General features: G+C 45.7%; 1 protein-coding gene across 1 annotated transcript; it reads right to left on the minus strand.

Moving 5' to 3' along the window:
* Positions 1-1,129: 1,129 nt before the first annotated feature.
* tinf2 (TERF1 (TRF1)-interacting nuclear factor 2) lies at positions 1,130-23,903 on the minus strand. The gene is made up of 10 exons (XM_056300213.1): positions 23,643-23,903; positions 22,868-23,070; positions 22,119-22,238; positions 21,819-21,914; positions 21,556-21,666; positions 20,887-21,010; positions 9,109-9,934; positions 1,774-1,829; positions 1,591-1,670; positions 1,130-1,453 (listed from the first exon to the last, which is right to left on the minus strand). The coding sequence occupies exons 1-10, from the start codon at positions 23,668-23,670 to the stop codon at positions 1,283-1,285; spliced, it is 1,815 nt and encodes a 604-aa protein (XP_056156188.1). The 5' UTR covers positions 23,671-23,903; the 3' UTR covers positions 1,130-1,282.
* Positions 23,904-25,845: the final 1,942 nt, after the last annotated feature.

Consider the following 25,845-nt stretch of genomic DNA (forward strand, 5'->3'; position numbering starts at 1 on the left):
TCAATAATAGCTAGTAGCAAGCTTAGCTTGGAGCAGACAGGTATTTGTGTTGATTCTGGATGGCTTAAGCTGGCCATGGGGTCTGCTATACTGCAAAATATATTGCCCACATCACGCTTCTTGCGTTCTGGGTTTCGGGAAGGGAAAGAAAATTACGCCCCCTCCAAACTTTTCAGATATCTAGTATCCGATTTGCAGATCCCATAGGCACACCGTTTCAGCATTTTGTTGTGTGTTTGAAAGCTTGACGGACCGTTACTAAGGTAGGATTGGACAAGCACCGTTCTGGGGCGGTACTTTGCGAAAGGTCAATTCTCCATGCAGGAAAAACCCTGGTCAGGTGAAAAGAAGCGGCTGGCAGCTCCACATGTATCGGAGAAAGCATGTGGTAAGTCTGCGGCCCTCCCTGGATCCGCATAGGGGGTGGAGAAGTGACTGGGACGGCTTGGAAGAGTGGGGTAATTGGCCGGATACAATTGGGGGGAAACGGGGGGAAAAAGGGGGGGTTAATCTGCTGTGGTGACAGGGAACAAGCTGGAAGAATGTCCTCATGATAGTTTTGCTCATTGTAGTCCTTCAATGATTCTTCTCTGAATTTCATAGCCATCTGTATGGATGCTGTGGCATTGATTTAGCAGTGGGAGCAAACAAAAGCAAAAAAAAAAAAAATAAAAATCCTTTCATAGTTGTTGTCCTATCGTGCCACACTGATTATGATGAATAGTCACGCACCATCTCACCAACCACGAGACTGGTATGGGCGTCCAGGTAGTGTCCAGGTAGTCTTTTTTGTTGCCTACCAACACAGGGATCTCCGGTTCGAATCCCCGTGTTACCTTTGGCTTGGTCGGGCATCTCTACAGACACAATTGGCCGTGTCTGCGGGAGGGAAGCCGGATGTGGGCTAGTGCAGCGTCCTGGTCGCTGCACTAGCGCCTCCTCTGGTCGGCCGGGGCACCTGTTCAGGGGGAAGGGGGAACTGGGGGGAATAGCGTGATCCTCCCACATGCGATGTCCCCCTGGTGAAACTCCTCACTGTCAGGTGAAAAGAAGCGGCTCGCAACTCCATATGTATCAGAGGAGGCATGTGGCAGTCTGAAGCTCTCCCTGGATCAGCAGAGGGGGTGGAGCAGCAACCGGGACGGCTTGGAAGAGTGGGGTAATTGGCTGGGTACAGTTGGGGAGAAAAATCCCCCCCCCCCCAAAAAAAACCCAAAAAGAGACTGGTACTTCAGAGTCTTGGCTGGGTAACTGCTTCAGTGGTCGGAAGAGAAAATCAAACTCAAACGTTGTTTGTTTGGCTGTTGGTTTGTTTTGCTTTCCCTCTCTGCAGACATCTGCGTCGCTTCTCGGGTAAGAGCAGATTCCTCCTGACCATCCAAGGCTTAAGGAACTCCCTCAGCGTGGGAACGTAGGTGTTGTGTTTGGTCTTGAAATAACGCTTCACAAACAGCTGAGGGGAAAAAGAGACAAGACCTTTGCTAGAGGTGCACTGGTGTGACAGAGTTCTGCAGATAATGGACATTGTATTACTGAGCGGGCTTCAGGTTGTTAGGACTTGGAAATGGACTGAGATCTGAGAACACATACCCTGCTTTTGAAGTTCTTTGTGGCCTCGTCCTCCGAGTCACCTATGAAGTCTTCACCGTCTCTTGGCTTGGAAAAGGTCTCTGAACAAGAAGTTGAGAACACAGGTGTTGAACAGGACAGGACTCGGGAGGTTGTCATGCATATACATTCAAAAATATTTTACTGACTGTTTGCAAGACTTACCTGCATCCCTTCCCTGAAGTGAGGAACTTCTCTGACCTGGTAATACAAGGTGATTCCTGCCAGACAATATAACACAAGAAAATCTTGGGGAAAAAAAGCGATAGTTCATTTCAGTAGTTTCTTAATAGTGAATAAAGAGACGAGAAGTCTATGCATTAATTCAGGGCTAACTTCCTCGTCAGATTAGCAGTGACTCAAGCGACACACCAGAAGTTTTATCAGTAATTTGGCTTGACGATGCCAATTCCTTTAAGTGTTGTTGTTTTGACATGTGGTGACTGTGATAGGACTTGCAGTGCAACATTCAAACTATACTTTTGAGACAAGCTCAGTAACACACCAGAATGAAAAACTGGAAAATTAAAATATAAAAGCAACAACAGAACCACTTCATAATCTTTATTAGAAGAGCGCACACGTTGCGTCGTAAAACTGCATATCACCATTGCCAGGCAGAGTGGCTCTCACAAAGTGCTTGAGTAACATTCTCATGTAGAATCTATGAAGCTTGAATGATAGGTTCACGTTTTTCAAGCCAGACCTCATTAAAACATTTTCAGGCATCATTCACGATCGACACAGAGAAAACCTTCAGTGATGGTTTCAGTATTGAGAAACTCAGCACTTTACTGCATATTCTAGTTGGGTTTGTGTACTGCAGGCTTTCCGTTGCTATATCATGGTTTTTGATGGAACAATTGTTCCATCGGACCGTATTGAAGCCCAATGAGAAGATTTAGCGAAGTGTTTACATTACATTACAGTCATTTAGCCGACGCTTTTATCCAAAGCGACTTACAATACGTGCATTTAACGTAGAAAATCAGGAGAACTACTAGTCATCAGAGGTCATAAGTGCATCTAAACAAGCATCTAAGAGCAAAACCTGTGCTAAAGTAAAAGCGCAAGAAAGAGATTTTTTTTTTTTTTATGAGTGAGTACAATAAGTGCTAAGAACAAGTAACGGGATAGTAGTTCTTAAAGAGGTGAGTTTTCAACCTGCGCCGAAAGATGGGCAGCGACTCCGCTGTCCTGACATCAGTGGGGAGTTCATTCCACAACTGTGGGGCCAGGACAGAAAAGAGCCGTGACCGGGTCGATCGGCAGCAACGGCCTCTGAGCGACGGGGCAACCAGGCGTCCCAAGGCAGCAGAGCGAAGTGGTCGGGCGGGGGTGTAGGGCTTGACCATGGCCTGGAGATAGGAAGGCGCTGTTCCTTTCACTGCCCTGTAGGCTAGCACCAGAGTCTCAAACTGGATGCGAGCAGCTACTGGGAGCAAGTGCAGGGACATGAGAAGGTGAGTTGTGTGGGAGAACTTAGAGCGGTTGAACACCAGACGAGCTGCATTTTTCTGAACAAGCTCCAGAGATCTGATGGCCGACGCCGGGGTGCCAGCAAGGAGGAAGTTGCCGTAGTCCAGCCGGGAGATGACCAGAGCCTGGATGAGCACCTGTGCCATCTCGTCGGTGAGGAATGGGTGAAACCTCCTGATGTTATAGAGGAGAAATCTGCAGGAGCGAGCAACCGATGCAACGTTTTCAGCAAATGACAGTTGGTCATCCAGGATCACACCAAGATTCCTCACAGTCCGATTTGGCGTCACCACGGTGTTTTCAATGGTGATGGCCAGGTCTCGGTGTGGGCAACCTTTCCCCGGGAGGAACATCAGCTCTGTCTTGTCCAGCTTGAGCTTCAGGTGGTGTGTCGCCATCCACTCCGAGATGTCAGTCAAGCACACTGCAATGTCTGTCTCTACTTGTGTGTCAGAGGGAGGAAAGGACAAGATCAGCTGGGTGTCATCGGCATAACAATGGTAAGAGAAGTCATGCGAGCGAATAACAGAACCCAGGGAAGTTGTGTACAGGGAGAAAAGGAGAGGACCCAGAACCGAACCCTGTGGAACGCCTGTAGTCAGTCTGCGAGGCTCTGACACAGATCCCCTCCATGTCACCTGGTAAGAGCGACCCGTCAGGTAGGTTGCAAACATTGAGAGTGCAGAGCCTGTGACACCCAGCCCCTCGAGGGTAGAGAGGAGGAACTGGTGGTTCACTGTGTCGAACGCAGCTGACAGGTCCAGGAGTATCAGGACAGAGGAGAGAGAGAGTTTGCTCTCGCAGAGTGCAGCGATTCTGTCACTGCAAGGAGGGCTGTCTCTGTCGAGTGACCCACCCTGAACCCAGACTGGTTGGGATCCAGGAGGTTGTTCTGATGGAGTTACAAAGAAAGTTGGTTAAAGACAGCACGTTCAAAAGTTTTGGATAGAAAGGGTAGAAGGGAAACTGGTCTGTAGTTTTTGACATCAGAGGGGTTAAGTGATGGTTTCTTGAGAAGGGGGGTGACTCTAGCAGTCTTGAAGGCAGATGGAAAGCATCCTGCCTGGAGGGAGGTGTTGATGAGGTGGGTTAGATAGGGAAAGAGTTCAGGTGCTATAGACTGAAGAAGAGAGGAGGGGACCGGGTCAAGGGAGCATGTGGTGGGGCGACTGGATGTGATGAGGTTTAGAACCTCGTAGGGGGAGAGGGGAGCGAGGTGGGATAGGGTGGGACGTGGAGAGGTGAATGAGGGTGCAGAGGGTTGGATAGTGCAAGCAGCACTAACCGGGTGGTGAGAAAAGGAGGGTCTGATGTCATTTACCTTCTTGTCAAAGAAGTTAGCGAAGTCATCAGGGAGAAGGGAGGAAGTAGAAGGAGGTGGTGGGGATTGAAGAAGTCTAGAGAAGGTTTCAAAGAGTTTCTTGGGATTAGAGGCAGAGGATAGGATTTTAGAGCGATAGAAGGCAGCCTTAGCAGCAGAAAGGGAGGAGGAGAAAGTGGAAAGAAGAGACTGGAAGTTGAGAAGGTCCTCTGGGAGTTTGCCTTTTCTCCATTTGCGCTCTGCCACTCTCAGGCTCCGTCTGTCAGTACATACTGAGTCGGTCAGCCAAGGGGCAGGTGGAGTTGGGCGTGCAGGCCTGGAGGTGAGGGGACAGAGATTGTCCAGAGAAGAGGAGAAGGTAGAGAGAAGAAGATCAGTAGCAGTGTAAGGGGGTAGGAGAGAGAAAGATTCAGGTGTAGGGAGGATAGAGGTAACAGAGGAAGAAAGATCAGTGGTGGAGAGAGAGCGGAGGTGTCTACGGGTGGAAACCATGTGGGTAGGAGAAGGGGCTGAGGGGGGTGAAGAGAGGGAGAGAGAGTAGGACATGAAATAGTGGTCAGAGAGCTGGAGGGGAGTAACAGAGAGATTGGAACTAGGACAGTGTCTAGTAAAGATAAGGTCCAGCTGGTTGCCGGCCTTGTGGGCAGACCTCGAAATTAACTTTTTTCCTCAGTGTCCCAAACTGTCCCGAATTCTACTTTGTATTATCCCGGATATAACCAACAGTGTCCCAAATTTTAATTCTTGTCGTCGCCCCCTCAATTATGCACAATACATATATTTGATCCTTTTTTGTCACTTAATCATCACACCATGGACTCTGGTCCACCATATAAGTTTAAATACTTATTCTTTTATTAAACATATGAATATTAGTTTCAGGAGTTTCGGGAGTCGGCAGTATTGGGGCTTGCATCAGGGGGCTGTTTATTCAACCACCTCAGCATTTCTTTCTTCTTCTTTTTTTTTTTTTATAAATTCATTTCTGATTTTCCCCTTTTTCTCCCAATTTAGTGGCCAATCGATCCCTATTTTAATTCAAACACCCACCCTCGTACTGTATGTGTTCGCCAACTGCATCTCTCCAGCCGGCAGTCTCGAAGGATTCGCGACTCCAGGCCGAACCACTGCTTTTTCCAACACACAGAGACGTAGTCATGTGGCGAACACAAGCCGACTCCGCCCCCCTCCCAAAGACAACGTTGCCAATTATCGCTGCTTCATCGAGTCCGGCCATAGTCGGATCTGACGAGACCAAGGCGCGAACCCCTGTCCCCAGTGGGCAACTGCATCGACACAAAGCTGATGCTTAGACCGCTACACCACCGTGGACTTCTTCTTCTTCTTTTAACTGTCGTTGATGATGGTCTATCGCTCTGGCTCTATGAATGTTCATTGGCGCGAGTCAAGCAGCAGCCACTGGCAGAGTGGATGACGTAGAATGCATTCTATGATTTGCACGAACAGGCGATTGACTGCCCTATCGTGAGGTGCTGCAAGAACGTAAGCCTTTTGTAGTTTCGCCGTTCACACGTTTTTATTAAATTATTCAAACGACAAAGTAACGTCTAGATACTCACAATTAATGATTTTTCAAAGAACACCTATTTCGAAGTTTACTTTGACATTTTTTTTCACTGTCCCGGAATTGTCCCAGACAAAATATATTTGTGTCCCAGTAGGATTTTTTATGGTCCCCGGGACATCATTAATTTCGAGCCCTGCTTGTGGGTAGGAGGAGAGGGTGAGAGGTCAAGGTCAAAGGAGGAGAGGAAAGAGAGAAGAGGATCTAGCTTGTTAGTGTGGATGTTGAAGTCACCGAGAACAGGGAAGTGCGAGACAAGTGTGTCAAGCTCCTCCAGAAACTCACCAAGGCAGCCTGGTGGGCGGTACACAACCACGATGGTGAGTTTGACTGGATAAGAGACAGTAACAGCTTGAAATTCAAAAGAGGGCGGAGAAAATTGTGGAATGGAAACGAGAGTATTTCCATTTCAGGGAGATCAGCAGGCCAGTACCACCACCCCGCCTCCCAGCTCTGGGAGTGTGAGAAAAAGAGTACACATCAGACAGAGCTGCGGGTGTGGTAGTATTTTCTGGCATGATCCAGGTCTCAGTTAGAGCAAGAAAGTTGAGGGAGAGCAAGGATGCGTAGCCTGAGATATACTCAGCTTTCGGCACCGCAGACTGGCAATTCCAGAGCCCTCCTGTCACCACTTGCTCAACGTGAGTGGAAAATGGGATACATGAGATTGGTAGGGTCACAGCGCCTAGGAGTGACCCAACGTCTACGCCAGCCCCGGGAGGAAAGGACAGGAATGCGAAGGAAACACATAGTCTATACTAGGTACACAAAATACAGATGACTGACTGGATCTAAAAAGAGCAGTCCGTGCTTGCGGAATCTTGGCTTGAAAAAAATCGCGCTTGCGTTTGTTTACTCTAGCCTTCGTTCAATCTAGGGTTGTTTCCCTGAGGCTTGGAAGTAGCAGCAGTGATTTAAAGGACACTGATTGCTAATTGTCTGCCATGAGTGCAGGCCACACCCTGGCCACTTAACACCCAATTGGCCAAAGAGGTACACTGAAAAGAGGCCTATTGCCTAGAAACTGGTCACTTATGTAAAACTCTATTCAAACCTCACACAATACTATTAAAACTGCAAACAGCAAGTTACCAAGGAATATATTTATAAGCTAAAAGGATAACCAAGTCAAAACAGCTAGGCAACAAGAAATATTTAAGGGCACACTACGTGAAAAACAGCTACAGCTAGAATAAGTAAATAAGACAAGTAAGTAAATAGAATAAGACAGCTATATATGACCCTCTATTTCTGTAATTTTAAAAACGACGATATAGGGTCAAGTGATAGATGTTTGGTTAAGATACTGCTGATTGCGGCTAAGAAGGCAATCACAAGAAAATGGCGCCAGGTGGACGCCCCCACACAAGGACAATGGATGGAAATAGTGGAAGACATTCATACAATGGAAAAACTGACTCATCGATTGAGACTTACAGTACCTCAGATGGAAGACCAGTGGAAGAAATGGACATGGTTTAAGGAGCAAACACGCAACAACATAATTCAATACAACACTTAAGACTGGAAAGTTAGACCCACAGGAAGCTCATGTAGTTCAATTTTTTGTGTGTTTTTTTGTTTGTTTGTTTTGAGTTGCCCTGTTGGGCTTGTGTGCAAGTAAATGTAGATAATTCAATGTTTACTTCTGAATATGGATGCCATGTTTGTATTGACCTAAAAACTTCAATAAAAACTAAAGTGATAAAAAAAAAGAATAAGACAGCTACAGCTAGAATAAGATCCCACTAGGAACCAGCCGCAGATGTATAGACAAAAGGACTAATACTCAAGCAGCTGGAATAAGACTAGTAGCAACTTGTGATTCTGAATTGCTAGATGAACCAGCAATTCAGAATCACTCCAGAAGTTAATATGCACACTCATTTTACGTTTCACAATAATGAAGCCATCAGTACCTTTTGTCCGTATGATTCTTAAAAAACACCAAAAATTTAATTGAGATCTCCCCCCCCCCCAAAAAAAAGATCCTTTAAAGCAGAAATTCACTGGAAGCATCAGAACAGCACATTTTGAATCGTGCAACTATTATAAAGGGCCCAAGGGGAGTCAAGTGTTGCTTGCAAACCATCTTGACATTTTTGCTAAAGATTTGCCATTTTGGAACACAAACAGAGAAATAAAGCAAATGTGTAGTTGCATGGTTTCCGAGACCAGAGACCAATGACCTAGTTTAAGCCGAAAGAAACATGAAAAATAATTCACCATATCAAGGAGGCTACAGAAAACCATAACATTGAGAAAACCTCTATCAACACTCCCCCTCCCCTTTCTCCCCAATTGTACCTGACCATTTGCCCCACTCTTCCGAGCCGTCCCGGTCACTGCTCCACCCCCTCTGCCAATCCTGGGAGGGACGCAGACTACCACATGCCTCCTCCGATACACGTGGAGTCGCCAGCAGCTTCTTTTCACCTGACAGTGAGAAGTTTCGCCAGGGGGACGTAGCACTTGGGAGGATCACGCTATTCCCCCCAGTTCCCCCTCCCCCGAACAGGCACACCAACCGACCAGAGGAGGCACTAGTGCAGCGACCAGGACACATACCCATATCCGACTTCCACCTGCAGACACGGCCAATTGTGTTTGTAGGGAGCCCGACCAAGCTGGAGGTAATAAGGGTATTCGAACCGGTGATCCCCGTGTTGGTACACAATGGAATAGACCACTATGCCACCCAGACGCCCTATCAACACTATTTAAATAATCCTGTGCTATCATACTGCAAACAAAACGGGTTATTTATGTAGACTTTATCTTAAATGCGGTCTAGCTGCTGAAGTAACTGGTCTCCAACTAGTTTATATAAGGCAAACCATACAATAGCCTATAAGCAGAAAATTATTAATGGCTGCCGAAAATTCAAATCTCCTGCAAGCAAAATGCAGAGAAAAGTCAAACATTGTTAAGTGCATCCAGTGCATTTCAGCTTCAAGCGAAGCCTGTCTGTCAGATGTACGACTATTTTATAGATGAACAGCTTAATGGTAAGTATTCTCAAGATGTTCTTTTTCCACAACTCGTAACTTTCCTACTGCAGTGTCAAGATGGACTTAATGTTTTGCTAAGCCTGTGTATTCAAAACATCTCTTACTCTTTATCGTCTAAGCTAGGAAGTTCCAACTCAAGTCTCCTGAGGTTCACTCTTATGTTTCTTCTTATCACAGGTGTGTCAGGTAACTCCCTGGTGTTGTCCTGCAACTGCAAATCCTCCTCAGTGCTCTCCACGTTGTTACAAACTTGACTCGGTGTGAGCCGGCTAATGAGAACTCTGGGCTGCCGGTATAGACAGGACATCAAAATTGGGGAGAGGGCCAGATTTTCTGGTAGCTGCAGCCCTTCCAGATCCATCTGGGGTGAATGGGTTCCATTGTTCTCGCTGTCGGACTCCCTGTCGCTGCTCACATGCCTTTTCCGCCTTTTCTTCCTGTTTATGTTGGTCATAATCATCTCCTCCTCCTCAGATTCACTTTCTTTTCTCTCAGTCTGCTTGTATTTCGTTACTTGACCTCTGTTTGGTGTGACGCTCTCAGTTATGAGTTGTTCATCGTGCTCGCTCATCTCTTCCTGTCTGGAGTCCTGCCTCGGTTTGACCCGAGTAAATTTTGAGCTACCTGGCATTTCCAGTTCCTCATCTGTTGAATCTTGTGAGTTTGCCAGGAGGTCACTCCTCGACTTTGTTGTATTGGTCGAAATCATGACCGGCACATCCTCACTGGATATTTGCCTAATTACTGGCTTTATTAACACTGTCTGGTCTCTTGTTTCTGCCTGACTGGTCTCTGGCGCTGGACTGGACACATCAGGCTCACCCACAGACTGCGCTTCAGATCCGCTTGATTGATTTGAAGGAACATTTCCGGAGGGTGGGAGAGAAAGTGAGGTCAGGATGGAGTCCCCCAATCCTGGAGGGAGGGATGCTGTGAAAAGCATAGAGAGAAAGAAAGTTAAAACTCTTGAATTAGATAATTTAAAAATGTTACCCGGCCCACTGCAAAAACCTTGCTGCCATAAAATTATAAGTAGAAAACTACTTATTAATATCAAAGAAGGTTCAATCAGTTCATCTGGATACGTTTATTGACAGATATATTTCATCACTCACCTAAGTGACACCTTCAGTCTAAAATGACTGCATGTATCCCCACCCCTTATAAACAACACAGTATATAAAATGCAACTTGACTGATTGGTTGACTGATTGCACAACGACCGAAACCAACGACCTGTTTCACATGCAAATATGAGTATGACCATTAACTAGAGCAGGGATAGGCAACATGGTCCAGAAAGGTTCGGTGTGGGTGCAGGGGATTGTTCCAACCAAGCAGTTACACATCTGATTCTACAGATCAACCAATAGTCTTTTTCCAACCAAGCAGTTACACACCTGATTCTATTAGTGAACCAATAGTCGTTGCTAAGGACCTTGATTTGTAGACTCAGGTGTGTAACTCCTTGGTTGGAACAAAGACCTGCACCCACACTGGACCTTTCTGGACCATGTTGCCTATCCCTGAACTAGAGTTTCAATGGCCATGTGTACTATTAACAGAGGATCTGGGAATGTTTGCAATCACAACATTGTAAGATGGCATAACTGAAGATGGCGGCGCACACTCACGTTTGCAGTGGCTTCACCCAGTACCAACTATGCAGTGTGTTTGTCCATGTCTACGTCTAAGTTTGTGTTATCATGTAAAGTTTTTACTCTGCTCTTCGGTTATTTATTTATTTTTGAGGAGAGCTAGTGTTGGATCGGCTGCGAGAGCTTCATCTGCTGCATCCTGTGGACGGCCCTGCTTGGAGCTATGCCCGAGAGGAAACACCGAGGCGGCCAGGCGGCAACCTCACCTAGCATTGACTGTGCAGTGGTTTTGTCTGCGTCTGTGTCATTGTGTGGAGTGCGGGGGAGGTGTGTCGAAGGTGTCTGGCTGGGAGAGCTGGCATTGAATCGGCTGAGGGAGCTTGGGCTGCTGGCGTCCTGTGGGCCCAAGAACCACGGCCTTGCCTGGAGCAGCGCCCAGGACGCGGAAGCGGTGCAGCTAAGCTAATTGCTAGCCCATGCAGACCTGCAGTTCCGACAGTCATCCTGGCTGGCGTTCATTATCTGGGCAGCGGAATTTTTGGACTCTATTGCACTGAACAGACTGTGTAGTTAACTGTTTGTGTTTTGTTTTTTTGTGCTTTGTTTACTGTTTTTGGAAATTTGGGTATGTTTTTATCTTTTGTGTTGCACTGCTGTGGGCTGGGTGAAACGATATTTCGTTTCTTTTGTGTCAAGTGCACGATAGAAATGACAATAAATTTTTCTTGATTCTTGAAATGGTCTGTTGTTCCACAGCCAGGACGGAATCCGCATTGTTCCTCCTGGATCCGAGGTTCAACAATCGGTCGGAGCCTCCTTTCCAGTACCCTAGAGTAGACTTTCCCAATGAGACTGAGCAGTGTGATGCCCTGATAATTGGAGCACACCCTCCAGTCCCCTTTTTTAAATACGGGAACCACCACCCCAGTCTGCCACTCCACAGGTACTGTCCCGGACCTCCACGCAACACTGAAGAGGTGTGTCAGCCAAGACAGCCCAACAATGTTCAGAAGCTTCAGCATCTCAGGGCGACTCTCATTCACACCCGGCGCCTTGCCATCGAGCAGTTTCTTAATTTCCTCAGAGACCTCTGCCAGGGATATGGGTGGGACTTCCCCCAAATCTTCAGACTCTAGCTCCTAAACCGAGGACGTGTTAGCAAGATTCAGGAGCTCCTCAAATTGTTTTTTCCATCACCCGACAACATCCCCAGTCCAGGTCAGCAGTTTCCCTCCCCGGCTGAACACAGCCTGAGTCAAGCCCTGCTTCCCGTTTCTGAGTCACCGGATGGTTTGGCAAAACTTCCTCGAGGCCAACCGAAAGCCCTCCTCCATAGCCTCGCCGAATTCCTCCAACACCCATATTGTTTCTTCTGCAATTGCCGAAGCCGCAGGCCTTCTGCCCTCCCAGTACCTGTCTGTTGCTTCAGGAAACCCCTGGGCCAACCAAGCCCGAAAGATTCAAGATCCTTTATTGTTATGTCTCATTATACAAGCACAAGAGAGTAAAATTCTTGTGTTTCGGCTCCTCAACCCTGCAGCACAATAGCAATAAAATAACAAAACAAAACAAAAAAGCATTAATAATACTAAACAGTGTCTGGTGTATTTAAGGTGCTGAGTGTATGTAGGCTCTGTCTTAATAAATGTGCATATGTGTATGTAGTTGTTTGCCTATTTGTATGTGTTTGTGTATGCCAAGCTACGTGTGCATGTGTGTGCGCGCACGCGTCTGTGTAAATTGATGATCCGCTGAAGACCATGGGTCAGTACCAGCCAGTCTGGCAACAGGCTCAGTATCTTTAATGTTCTTTCTTCAAAAGCCTGGTTGCTTGGTGGAAATAGCTGTTCCGGACGGAGCCTACTGGTATAGGCTTTGAGGCTGCAGTACCACTTGCCTGACGGTGGCAGCTGGAACAGTCCGTAGTTGGGGTGGCTGGGGTCTTTGATAATCCTACGGGCTTTGCTGACACAACGTCCATTGTATATGTACTGGATGGAGAGAAACTCACATCCACTGATGTCCTGGGCCATCCATACAACCCTCTGCAGCATTTTGTGATTGTGGGCAGTACAGTTCCTATGCCAGGCGGTGATGCATCCAGTCAGGACAATCTCAGTTGTGCCTCTGTAGAAGGCCCATAGAATCTTGGGCCCCATGGTGAACTTCTTCAGTCGCCTGAGGTGAAAGAGGCTAGTATGTTCATCCCAGGTGAGGTCCTCAGTATTGTGGACACCGAGGAACTTAAAGCTCTTGACTCTCTCTACAGCAGTCCCATTGATGGTGATGGGGTCCAGCCTACCCCCTCTCTTCCTGTAGTCCACAATCCGCTCCTTGGTTTTGTCTATAACATTGAGACCGTCTCCCTACCCTGCTGTATTGCTCCCAAGCTCTCCTCTCCTAAATGTGTGAATCACAATAATCTAGTAATTATTCCTACCACTGGTAGTGGTGAAATGTGCAACAAAGTACCTAATAATCTACAGAACCAAACAGCTAATGTTATCAAGAATGTGACCACATATCGTCCAAAGCGTTGGTTGCCAAAACTGTCAACAAGGTGTCTAATCCCAATTAATCTTTCACCTATTGGTAGGCTCTAAAGTTCTGCCTACTAATGATCACTTCCACAAGATGCTTAAATTTGGTTTCATAAATATGAGATCACTGTCTACCAAAGCCTTACTAATAAATGATCTGATTCTTGAACATAGTTTCGATATGATTGAGTTATGTGAAACATGGCTGTAACCAAATGTTTTCCTTCCCTTAAATGAAGTGTTCCCCACCTGACTATACTTATGCCCATGTAGCTCCGGCAAATAAACAAGGTGGGGCTGTTGCCTTAATATATAAATCTACTAGAAGAACCCCGCTACAATGTTGCGGTTTGGTTATCCACCCGTCTAAATCTCCCTCCTCTTAATCCTGCCAGCCAACCGCCTTCCCCCTGCCCCTAACCCCCCTCCACTCAACTCCCTCCCCCAAATGCTCAGAATCATCTGAAATGCCGAGAAAAGTGGTTTTTAGCCATTTTTAGAAAAATGCATATTTTGCATATTTATGCATAATTATGCATAATTTTAATTTTCTGGGATTTTTCCCTTACGCTCTGTGACAATACCTACCACCTCCAAAAAGAATTAGGATCATAAATGCTTTAGTTTTCTGTCCCGCTATCTACACTATCACACACACACACTAACACCACACACATTCCGAAAATATATGAGTAGATTTTCAATCTGACTTCTAGTCTCGAATCTACATTCCAGTCTTTTGAGTCTCTTGTTCTTAGTTCATCTCCCTCAGCCATGAATAGACTCGGCTCAGTCCAAATTGTGATACTCTTAACGGCCTCCTGGCTGTTACTCGTTATTGCTTGAAGAATTTGGAGAATTTGTCCCAGGCCTTGTTACTCACTCCGATGAGATTCTAATTCTTGGTGATTTCAATATTCATCTGAATAAGGCTGCTGATCCTCTAAGTAAAGCCTTTCTGGCACTAGTTGATACTTTTGGGTTCGCCCAGTTTGTTCAAGGGTCAACTCATTGCAGTGGTAACGCCCTTGATTTGGTTTTATCTAAAGGGATAGCCGTTTCTGATCTGAATGTCTTGCCAACCACATCTGCTGTGTCAGATCATGTTCTCATCAAATTTGAAGCTTTATTGGCCTGTCCCAGTTAATGTCAGCACAGATGTAATTGCAACTCACCATATTGGTTCCTCCACTGTAGCTGCATTTGGCCAGCAGCTGCCTGAATCCTGGCTCCTTTCACTTTGGTAACTGACTGTTGAAAATCTCACTAGTGACTTAAATGTGGCCCTCTCTAGTCTCCTCGATTCAGTTACACCTCTCACTACCAGAGCTAGGCGACTAAAGAGGCCTAAACCCTGGTTTGATGATGAGACACATGCTCTGCAGGAGACTGGAACGTAAATGGCGAAAATCAAAATTGGAAGTTTTTTTTACCCATCGTGGCATGGGTGTTTATTGAAATACAAGCATGCTTTATCTGCTGCAAAAACAGCGCATCTCTCTCACTAATAAATATTAATAAACATAACCCCAGAGTTCTCTTTGACACTGTATCTAAACTTACTAAAAAGCAGCCGTCTATTAGCTGCTCACCATTCACAGCCCATGAATTTCTAGATTTTTTCTGCAATAAGGTTGATGAGATCTTAATCAAAATTAGTTCTTCAACTCCATCTACTCCTGCAGACCCTGTCTTACTAAATTCATATCTACACAAGTCACTGACAGTCCCAGATATCTCGCTTGATACTTTGACTAAGTTAGTGTCAGCTTCTAAACCAACTGCTTGCCTACTTGATCCTTTACCAGCAAAACTTTTTAAAGACCTCTGGCCTTTTCTTGGACCTACAATGCTAGACATTGTTATTTATCACTTACTACTGGCATTGTTCCCAGCAATTTTAAGACAGCCGCGGTTAAACCTCTACTTAAAAAAACGCACTTCGATCCAGCATCTCTTAATAACTATCGACCAGTCTCTAATCTTCCATTCTTCTCTAAAGTACTAGAGAGAGTTGTGTATCAACAACTTTCGACCCATATAAAAGAAAACCATCTATATGAACCTTTTCAGTCAGCTTTCAGGCCCCGTCACTCCACTGAACTGCTCTCACCAGAGTGGTGAATGATCTTTTACTAGCTATAGACTCTGATTCCACTTCTGTGCTTCTACTACTGGACCTCAGTGCAGCCTAGCCTTTGACACCATTGATGACTGTATACTATTAGATAGATGACATTGTAATTTTGGAGTCTCTGGCTTACCTCTCTCTCGGCTTAAGTACTACTTATCTGGAAGAACACATTGTGTCTGCTATAGTAATATTATATCAAAATTTTCTGATGTTAAATATGGTGAGCTTCAGGGCTCAGTTCTTGGCCCTCTACTTTTCTCTCTTTACATTACACCTCTTGGTCAAATTATACGCAGTTATGGAATAAATTTCCATTGCTATGCTGATGATACTCAGCTATATGTGCCTATAAAGGCTGATGATCATACTCAAAGGAATACTTAGAGGCCTGCTTGGCTACTGTGAAAAACTGGATGTCACTTAACTTTCTGCTTTTAAACTTGGATAAAACCGAGATGCTGGTCATTGGCCCTGCTAGACACAGACATCAATTTGATCAAGTAATGATAACAATCGACAACTCTGTGGTTTCACAAAGTGTGGCAGCCAAAAATCTTGGTGTTACGTTTGATCCCAGCCTTTCCTTTGATAAGCACATTAAAGAAATCACCAAGACTGCCTTTTTTCCACTTACGTAACATAGCTAAAATTCGGTCTTTTCTCTCCATGGCTGACGCAGAGACTCTAATACATGCATTTGTTTCATCCAGACTTGATTACTGTAATGTTCTGTTTTCATGTCTGCCACATGCTAGTTCTAAAAGTCTTCAGATGGTTCAGAATGCTGCTGCTAGAATCCTAACTAAAACTAGGAAATTTGACCATATTACACCAATTCTTGCCTCCCTTCACTGGCTTCCTATCCATGTTAGATCAGAATACAAGGTGCTTCTGCTGACTTATAAAATCCTAAATGGGCTTGCCCCATCTTATCCGTCTGATCTCCTTAAACCGTACATTCCATCTCGAGCTCTTCGCTCTCAAAATACAGGGCTCCCATGTATACCCAAAGTTAAAAAGAAGTCAGCTGGTGGCAGGGCCTATTTCTATCGGGCCCCGTTCTTGTGGGATAACCTGCCTGCTGCCATCAGACAACCAGAGTCTGTCGAGTCCTTTAAATCAAAACTTAAAACTCGTCTTTTTGCCTTAGCTTACAATTAGTTGCCTTTAAGTTGAGTGCTTCACAACCTGTACTGCATGGCGGGTCGGTTTCCGTCTCTGAATTTACCAAGCACTGTTCTGCAGACTAGATTATAGAGTATAGATTATGACTAGTTGATGACTTAATTGATTACGACTAATGACTATTGCAAACCGTTCTCTTCTCTCACATGTCTTTTCTCTCTCTCTGAATGATGTATTCTCCTTTCTCTTTTTCTGTGTGTGAATGGTGTCATGTGAGTCTCCCTTGTGTGCACTCGCAGTTGGTTCTCCTCCAGGTCTCTGTGGTAATGGTGGTTGCCACTTGGCCGCTGCCTGGCATTCCGCTCTTCACAATTTTTTTTACATGATGATGCTGGTCGCGTGGCTTGGGTCCTGGACTGTTCCGATGGCATCGGGATGCTGCTTGGCATCCTGTGCATCATATTCTTCATAAATCTTATAAGTCCATTATAATTCTGTTATCCTCTTTCAATTTTATATTATGTAAATTGCGTAAACACATCTATTGCATGCTGTCCGTCTTGGGAGAGAGAGATCCCTCCTCTGTTGCTCTCCCTGAGGTTTCTTCCTATTTTTTCTCCGTTAAAGTTTATTTTTTTTATTTTATTTTTTTAGGGAGTTGTTCCTTATCCGATGAGAGGGTCTAAGGACAGGGTGTTGTGTTGCTGTTAAGCCCACTGAGGAAAATTTGTAATTTGTGATATTGGGCTATACAAATAAAATTGATTTAATTTGATTTAACATTGAGAGAGGTTATTCTCCTGGCACCACTTTGTTAGACAGTTGACCTCTCTCCTGTATGCTGTCTTGTCATCATTGGTGATCAGGCCCATCACTGTCGTGTCGTCAGTGAACTTTATCACCAAGTTGGAGCTATGTGTGGCCACGCAGTCATGGGTGTACAGGGAGCAGAGGAAAGGACTCAGGACGCAGCCCTGGGGGGCTCCTGTGTTGAGGGTCAGAGGTGTTGGGAGCCCTGGCGTCGGCTCGACGGGAAGTACAAGATCCAGCTGCACAGGCTGGGGTTGAATCCTAAGTTCCCGAACTTGGTGTTCAGTCTGGAGGGGACAATGGTGTTGAATGCTGAGCTGTAGTCCACAAACAGCATTCTCACATCGGAGTTCCTTTTCTACAGGTGGGTGAGAGCGGTATGGAGTGTAGTGGTTATTGCGTCATCAGTGGATCCATTTTGTCGATAGGCAAATTGGTGGGGGTCAAGAGTGGGCGATAACATGATACAGATTAGAGCCTTAACAAGCTTCTCAAAGCATTTACTCACTATGGGAGTGAGGGCAACAGGACGCCAATCATTCAAGAATGTTACCTTGGTCTTCTTCAGCACCAGCACACTGAATGATGATGTAAAGCAGAAGGGGACTACACACAGGGAAAGGAAGAGGTTGAGAATATCTGTGAAGACACCAGCCAGCTGCACTGCGCACGCTCTGATCACCTGGCCTGGAATGCCACCCGGACCGGCCGCTTTGTGGGTGTTCACACGCATGAACGACCTGCGCACGTCGGACTCGGCGATGGCCAGTGCGCTGTTCATATCGGCAGCGGTGAGGGCTTCTCCCAGGAGGTTGGTGTCAAAAACCTCAAACCGAACGTAAAAACTATTAAGCTCATCCGGGAGGGACGCAGCGGTGTTGGCTGTGCTGCCGAGTCTCCCTTTCAAGTCTGACATTGTGTTTAATCCCTGCCAAATGTTACGTGGGTTGTTAGCACTTAGTTGTTCCTCAACCTTCTTGCTGTATTCTTGTTTGGCTGCTTTGATCGCTTTCCAGAGATCATAGAGGGCTTTCTTCTTCTCCGCTTCCTTTCCTAAGGCCTCATTCTTCAGCCTGACAGCTTACCTCACCGCTGGTGACAACCAGCAGGCTCTTAGGTTGCCAACTCAACAGGCACCCATGACCTTATGACCACAGCTCCTCCCTGCCCTGCCACATCTCCAATAGAGGCTTTGAACATGGCCCACTCAGACTCCATGTCCCCAGCCTCCCTTAGGATAAACGAGAACTTCTTCCAGAAGTGGGAGTTGAAGACCTCACGAAGAGGGGCCTCCGCCAGACATTCCCAGTTCACCCTCACTACACGTTTGGGTTTGCCATGTCTATCCGGCAGCCTTCCCCGCCATCTGATCCAACTCACCACCAGGTGGTGATCCGTTGACAGCTCTGCTCCTCTCTTCACCCAAGTGTCCAAAACATACGGCCGCAGATCTGATGATACAACCACAAAATCTATCATCGATCTTCGGTCTAAGGTGTTCTGGTACCAAGCACACTTATGAACTACCTTGTGTTCAAACATGGTGTTTGTTATGGCCAATCCATGACTCGCACAGAAGTCCAATAACAAGGCACCGCTCAGGTTCCGATCGGGAAGGCCATGCCTCCCAATCACACCCCTCCAGGTATATCCATTGTTGCCCACGTAAGCATTGTAGTCCCCCAGCAGAACTAACTATAGAGTCCCCAGGCGAAACCCTATCCAGAACACCACCCAGAGACTCCAAGGCCAGATACTCCAAACTGCTTTTCGGTGCATAAGCACACACAACAGTCAGAGCCTTCCCCCCCAGCGACTTGCAGTCGTATAGAAGTGACCCTCTCATTCCCTGGGAAGAACTTCAACACGGCGGCGCTCAACCAGGGGCTTGAAGGTATCCCCACACCCGCCCGGCGCCCGTCACCATGGCCATCTCCAGAAAAGTAAAGAGCCAGCCCCTCTCCAGGAATTTGGTACCAGAGTCCATGCTTTTTGTGAAGGTGAACCCAACGATATCGAGTTGGTACACCTCCACCTACCGCACCTGCTAAGGCTCCTTCCCTGAGAGTTGACATTCCACATCCACATCCCAAGGACCAGTCTGCGATGCCGGAAGTCGGCACGCCCCAGTCCCTGCCTTTGCCTGTCGCCCAGTCTGCACGGCACCCTACCCCAATGTTCATCCCTGCAGGTGGTGGGTCCACGGGGTGGTGGCTCCATGTTGTTTTTTCGGGCTGGTTCCGACTGGGCCCCATGGGCCAAGGCCCAGCCACTCACCAGCGAGGTCCCTTCCCAGGTCTGGCTCCAGGAGTGGGCCATAGTTTCCCTTTTCCAGGCGAGGTGCTGTGGCTCTGCCGTTTTAAATTCATCAGGTTTCTTGGGACTTGCTCTTAGTCTGGCCCCTTACCTGGGACAAATTTGCCTTGGGAGACCCTACCAGGAGCTATTGCCCATGACAACACAGCTCCCAGGGTCAGCGGGTCACCCAAACCCCTCCACCACGTTAAGGTGGCAATTCTCAGAGGAGCTACCAGAGAGTGAATGGAGATACTTGTGATAAGAAGCAATGCTTATACAAAATCCTACCACCGCAAAATACTACTGCTTTTGTCCAAAGAGTAGTGCAAAGTCAACAAAAATCCAAAACTCCTCAATCTCCTACTGAAATCCTGTTATCATACACAAGATTAGGGCTGAATTGTACACGACATGTGAATGAGGCATGAATTTAACATAGCCCACTTATATAACTCTAGTTAGCCATTGTCAGGGAGGAAAGATAATGAGGATAGCTGAAAGATGACTGGTACATAATACCAGAAAGTCGAATCAATTCATCTGGACAAAACATTTAGTGGGAAAAACATTTCATCACTCATCTAAGCGACCTCTTCAGTCTAAACTGACTGCAGGTCTTCCCAAAATACAGTGGCATAACGACCAAAAATTATGGGTTTCATATACAAATTGCCATGACCATTAACTATAGTTAGTTGCAACAGCTGCAATCACAGCATTGAAAAATGGCAACAGATGTACTTTTAGGCCCCTCCCCTCGGTTAAGGGATGGTCTTTCCCTCTTCACACAGAGGCATAAGAGTACATCTGTCCCCACCTTACAATGCTGTGATTGCAACTATTTCCCAATCCATGAATAGTACACATGGTCATTGTAACTTAAGTTAATGGTCACAGGAAGTTGACTCAGTTCATCTGGACACAACGTTTATTAAGAGAGAAACGTTTCATCACTCATCTACGTAACTATGAAATGTCTCAATAAACGTTGTGTTCCGATGAACTGATTCAACTTTCTGCGATTTTCTTACCTGGATTATTGAGCATGGATAAAGACATTTAGTTAATGGTCACAGCAATTTGCATATGAAACCTATCGTTGGTTTCGGTCATTATGCAATTGTGCTGTTTATAATGTTAGAGGATACCGGCAGTCAGCTGAGACTGACGAAGTCACTTGGATTAGTGATGAAATGTTTCTCCATCTGAACGTTGTATCCAGAGGAACTGATTCAATTTTCTGGGATTTCCTTACCTGGATTATTGAGCATGCATCAAGACATTGATACATAATATTCATATAATCTACAAGCTGCAGCAATGATGAAAGTTGATGGTGAATTTTTGAATGAGGGAAAACGATCTACTTTGTTTTACCAGCTGTTTCTAGATGGCCGAGACAGATCTGGTGCTGCAGGAGGATGTTCAGGAGCTGAGGCTGGGTGGCTGCCCGTGCACATTCCTCCAGGACAGGAGGGGCACAACTCAGCCAAGACACTGTCTGGAATTCCAGAGAGGCAGCAGTCAAATAAATATGCATCAATAACCACATATTATTCATTAATAGTCAACATACATCATTGATACATACTGATAAAAATCAACAAATATACAAAATACTCTAAACCAAGCCATTACATTCCCATTCGGATATGGACACCTTTTGTAATTTTAGTCAACATTTACAGCATAAATCTAGAAAATTACATTGTCGAACAGGAAATACTCTGTCTGCAGCAACTCTTAGGAATATTCTAACCTTAGTACTAAACCATACTGTTATTTTCATTCATTTTTGACTAATCACTTTTTTATTTCCAATCAATTTGCAACAGAAATCTTTTTTTATTATTATTTTGGAGAATATAGCAGCATTAAATCAATACACAAATAGAATCAGGTGTCTGCACTATCACCCTTGTCAAAAGAACAACAAAAGTTGTCAAGTTGGCTCAAACAATAAAAAAAAGGTCAACAACAGAGTAAGAAATATTTTTCCATTGTCAGAAGCCATTGAAATCTATTCTTCACATAAATTAGCCATACCTGAGCAAGGTTAGGGACTGGGAGCAGCTTGTCTAGTCGGATCAGAAACTCCCACAGCAGCTTTTCCAGCTCATGGTCAAATTTCTGACCATACTCTATGGGGAACTGCTCCTATTAGAAGAGAAGGAAAGGGCAGCTGATCATCGTATCATCATGTGAACTTATTGTGAGATCATGAAGAAAGCAGAAGAAGGTGAACATATGAGGTAAATGTGATTAAATAATAAACTTTTACTCATGTGGTCCCTAAAAGGGAGACTGACCTTGAAGAAGTGTTCTCTTTCAGTAGGATCCCTTAACAGGATCCGAACAAACTTGTGGAAGTGGTTAATAGTCTTTTCAATTTTGAGATCCTTCTTCTGAAAGACATGAGCAAATATTACATTTAATATCAAATATATTGACACTAGATGAGAGCGGAAATTACACTGACTTCCGTATTTCTTCTGGGGTAACATTAGATTTGAGAAAAGAAGTTTAAAAGCAGCATACTGAAACAATGAGGTTTCAAAGGGCTGAAGTTTGGCAGATGAAACAAAAAGCTAGATGTTATCTAAACCTACCGGTTTATGCTGTGAGGAAGAAGAAGAGGGGGCAGGAGAAGGAGCACGGATTCTCTCCAAATGTGGGCTGAGTGAATTGAGATCTGGTGGTTCCTGACCACGGCAAAGCTCTAAGATCAACTGTAAACAAACAAACAAACGTGATGTGGGACCTGAATGAAACAAAGCATTTCATACACAGAAACTGGCTTTGAAGCATTTGGGTCACACAATGCTGCGATAAAGTAGAATTGCATATTTATGGAAAGAGAAAAGAGAATTCCCCAGTGGTTCTAAACGTGAACCACAGAGTATGTAGGTTTACATTCATATCTTTCCCCCACCCCTGGTGTTTCCCTCTTGTTGAAGTGTTAATTGGTGGGATCAGCTAGTGCAGTGTTTTTTTAATAGATTACTCTTTACTAGTCATTTTGTACATACATACAAATGAAGTTATTTCTTCCCATTGCCTTGGTCAGGCGCACAGAAAGGAGTATTAACCCTAACATGCATGTCTTATTTGATGCTAGGAGGAAACCCACGCAGACATGGGGAGAACATGCAAACTCCACACAGAAAGGACCTGGAATGGCCTGGGGTTCGAACCCAGGACCTTCTTGCTGTGAGGCAACAGCACTAACCACTGGACCACCGTGTCACAAACTATTGGCCCATACAAGGAATACAGGGGCACCATGTTTGGCCCATGGGTACTCTACCTCTGAGGTAAGAACAGAGACTGATGTTACATTCCCAAACATCTTACTTACCCGTCCCCTCAGTCCCAGTGTGAGCTTGCCCTGGTGTCTAAAGGTGAGCAACTCTGGGACAGTCTCACAGGCTGATGACACAAACTCTTCTAATATCCCATACTGCATCACATCCCTCTGTTTCATCACCTTCCAGACGGCCGCTGACACCAATCGGATTGGAGGGGCCAGGAGCTGAAGTGCAGAGAAAGGTAGGGTGGCATCTGCATGGGGGTAAAGAAAAAGTCTACTTAGTGCACTCCCAGCTAATGGCAGAATCCTTTTCGATGCATTTTCATTATATCTACAGAGTAAAACAAAGACACAGGTCTTTAACCTTATTACGCTTAAACCTGGGCGTTTGTCAAGATACTTCAACATAACGCTCGCACGCGCCTCAGCCACGTCACCACCACAGAACCAAATGACAGTGAAAACTTTAGAAATCCGGGGGCACGTTTATCAGTGCGTCTTGGAAGCGCCTGGCCCAGCATCCCGGGAGAATTTCAGACCCGGTCGTTCCAGTTCGGTCTCTATTCTCCCACAGTCATGTTGTTTAGCCGGCCGTTTTACTGGTTTAGGGTTTTATATTGTACGACACCCTCCGCTCACCACCAACCACTCGTCCATCTGCTGACATACTCACAACCCTGACTAACACGCCTCACAACTTCGTTTCAGTTTGAAAAGGGTACCGTACCTCCCGTGTTGCCATGGCTCCCGAACCGAGTCACGACATCCACGTATATATATATTTATAAAACGTTTGCTACCATATAAATCCAACCAATCTTACCGTTTCCCGTGGGTTTCCTTGTCGCCATGCCGTTGAGCTGAGTTCGTTAACTAACAGGTGAGTCAAGTGGAGTAGGGCGAGAATAGCGGCGTAACTAGACAAACAACTCGTTCCTATCACCGGGACATACTTAGCCGCGATAAACGTCAACGTCTGGGTACTAATTGTTTGGGTAAGACCCGCCGAGACCAGAGTGGCGTTTTCCCGCAGACTTTGCTTGCTGCCTTCCCGCCTTGGCGCCCTTACTTCTTCTTCGTCTTGTTCCGCTTCCTCCTCGTTCTCTTTTCCGGTTTCCGGCGGATTAGGCGCTTGCGCTAGGGCGTTGCTGCCATCCACCGATCACTCCCAAAACGCGACGCGTGCGCAACGTCAATCCCGCTAAACGTTGTCTAAACCAGTGTTTCTCAACCGGGGGTCCGCGGACCCCTAGTGGTCCGTGGTGTAATTGCAAGGGGTCCGTGAAAATAAAATATCTTTTAAAAAAAAGATCCTATGACATTTATAGAAATAGGATTATTTTACTCAAATGTGACTGAGACCTTTATCTACCTGAACTAAAAAGGGTAACGGGACTTTTTTCTCTAATTACATCTGTTTCACAAGTGTAATTTATTGTATTTTAATAAGAGATCTCGCTCCCGTTTGCATTGTTAAAAGTTACTGCATAAAAATTCTGTTGTTACATATATCTGAAAGTTACTGAATACATATTCTGTTTTGTTACATATATCTGAAAGTTACTGAATACACATTCTGTGTTGTTACATATATCTGAAAGTTACTGAATACATATTCTGTTTTGTTACATATATCTGAAAGTTACTGAATACATATTCTGTTTTGTTACATATATCTGAAAGTTACTGAATACATATTCTGTTTTGTTACATAGATCTGAAAGTTACTGCATAAGAATTCTGTTTTGTTAACTATATCTAAGTTACAACTGAAAGCTCTTATTTTTGCCCCAAAGAGTGAATAAATGCTATAATGCAATTTAAAATGCAGTTTCTACTGTTTCTACAAATTGCAACCCCCTCCCCCAAGATCAGGTGGAGGGGTCCTCAGGGTAGATCAAAAATACGCAGGGGGTCCAGGACCCCAAAAAGGTTGAGAACCACTGGTCTAAACGAGCCGATTCAACTTTCCAGGACAACGCCGGAGAGGTAAAGCGATTGGTTTGTGTGTGCAACGATAACATTAAGGGTCATAACGATCAGTTAAAAAGAAACTGCACAGCATTAACCCAGCACTGAACATCACAGAAGGTTGAATTAGTTCATCTGGATGCAACGTTTATTGACGGATACGTTTCATCACTCAGCTGACCTCCTCAGTCTAAACTGACTGCAGGTATCCCCACCCTTGTAAACAATACAGTACAATACAACTGCATCACCACCGAAACCAACGACCAGTTTCATATGCAAATATGGGTGTGACCATTAATTCGAGCTTCACAGGCTGTGTTTACTATTCAAAGAGGACTAGGGAATGTCGCAATCACAGCATTATAAGATGGCGGCAGATGTACAACGACCGAAACCAGTGACCAGTTTCATATGCAAATATGGGTGTGACTATTAACTAGAGTTACAATGGCCATGTGTACCCCAAAGGAATTGAATCAAGTGCAACTGGACTTGGTATTGTCGCGGGTGCCGGTTGGGTCTTCGCTCTTCGTCGGCGACGACGTGCAGCAGGCTGTCTACGGCTCTGCGTCGGCCGAGAAGATATCCCGGGGAACGCTCTGACCTCCGGCGGTCGCTTCATGGAGAGGTCGGGGGCATCTGTGTCGTCCTCGGCCGGATTCCCAGGATGAGTGGGGGTACTTGCAGGAGAGCTGGTGCGGACAGGCGGTGTATGTGCATCCTCCACTGCGTCCTTATCTTCATCTTGGAACCCAAGTGGTGTGCGACGTGTAGGTTGTCTAGCAGGCCGTCCGGTGTCTATCCTGTGTTTGACTACATCGAACCGGCCCAGGTCTCCATCGGTTGCCGCAAAGATGGACTGGTACTTCAGGAGAAGAAGGAGAAATGCCTCTTGCTGTTCATCACTCAGGCCCTCACTTGCTGAAGTGAACAGTTCTCGAAGATGGAGAGGCAGGTCTAGCACACTCGCTGGCTTCAGACATCATATCTGCTGCGAGAGCTCAGGAGCCGGTGGTGGGGTTTTGGAGAAGAGATCAGGGGGCTCCTCCATG

The sequence above is a fragment of the Lampris incognitus genome, chromosome 20 (genome assembly GCF_029633865.1).
Source record: "Lampris incognitus isolate fLamInc1 chromosome 20, fLamInc1.hap2, whole genome shotgun sequence".
Taxonomy (NCBI): domain Eukaryota; kingdom Metazoa; phylum Chordata; class Actinopteri; order Lampriformes; family Lampridae; genus Lampris; species Lampris incognitus.

Bases quoted from the DNA above. Each gene is read 5' to 3' on its own strand.
- tinf2 (XM_056300213.1), bottom strand. From the start codon at position 23,670: ATGGCGACAAGGAAACCCACGGGAAACG. The intron at 22,239-22,867 runs GTAAGTAAGATG...GTTTGTTTACAG, and splicing joins CACTGGGACTGAGGGGACGG to TTGATCTTAGAGCTTTGCCG. The intron at 21,915-22,118 runs GTAGGTTTAGAT...CATGTCTTTCAG, and splicing joins CTTCCTCACAGCATAAACCG to AAGAAGGATCTCAAAATTGA.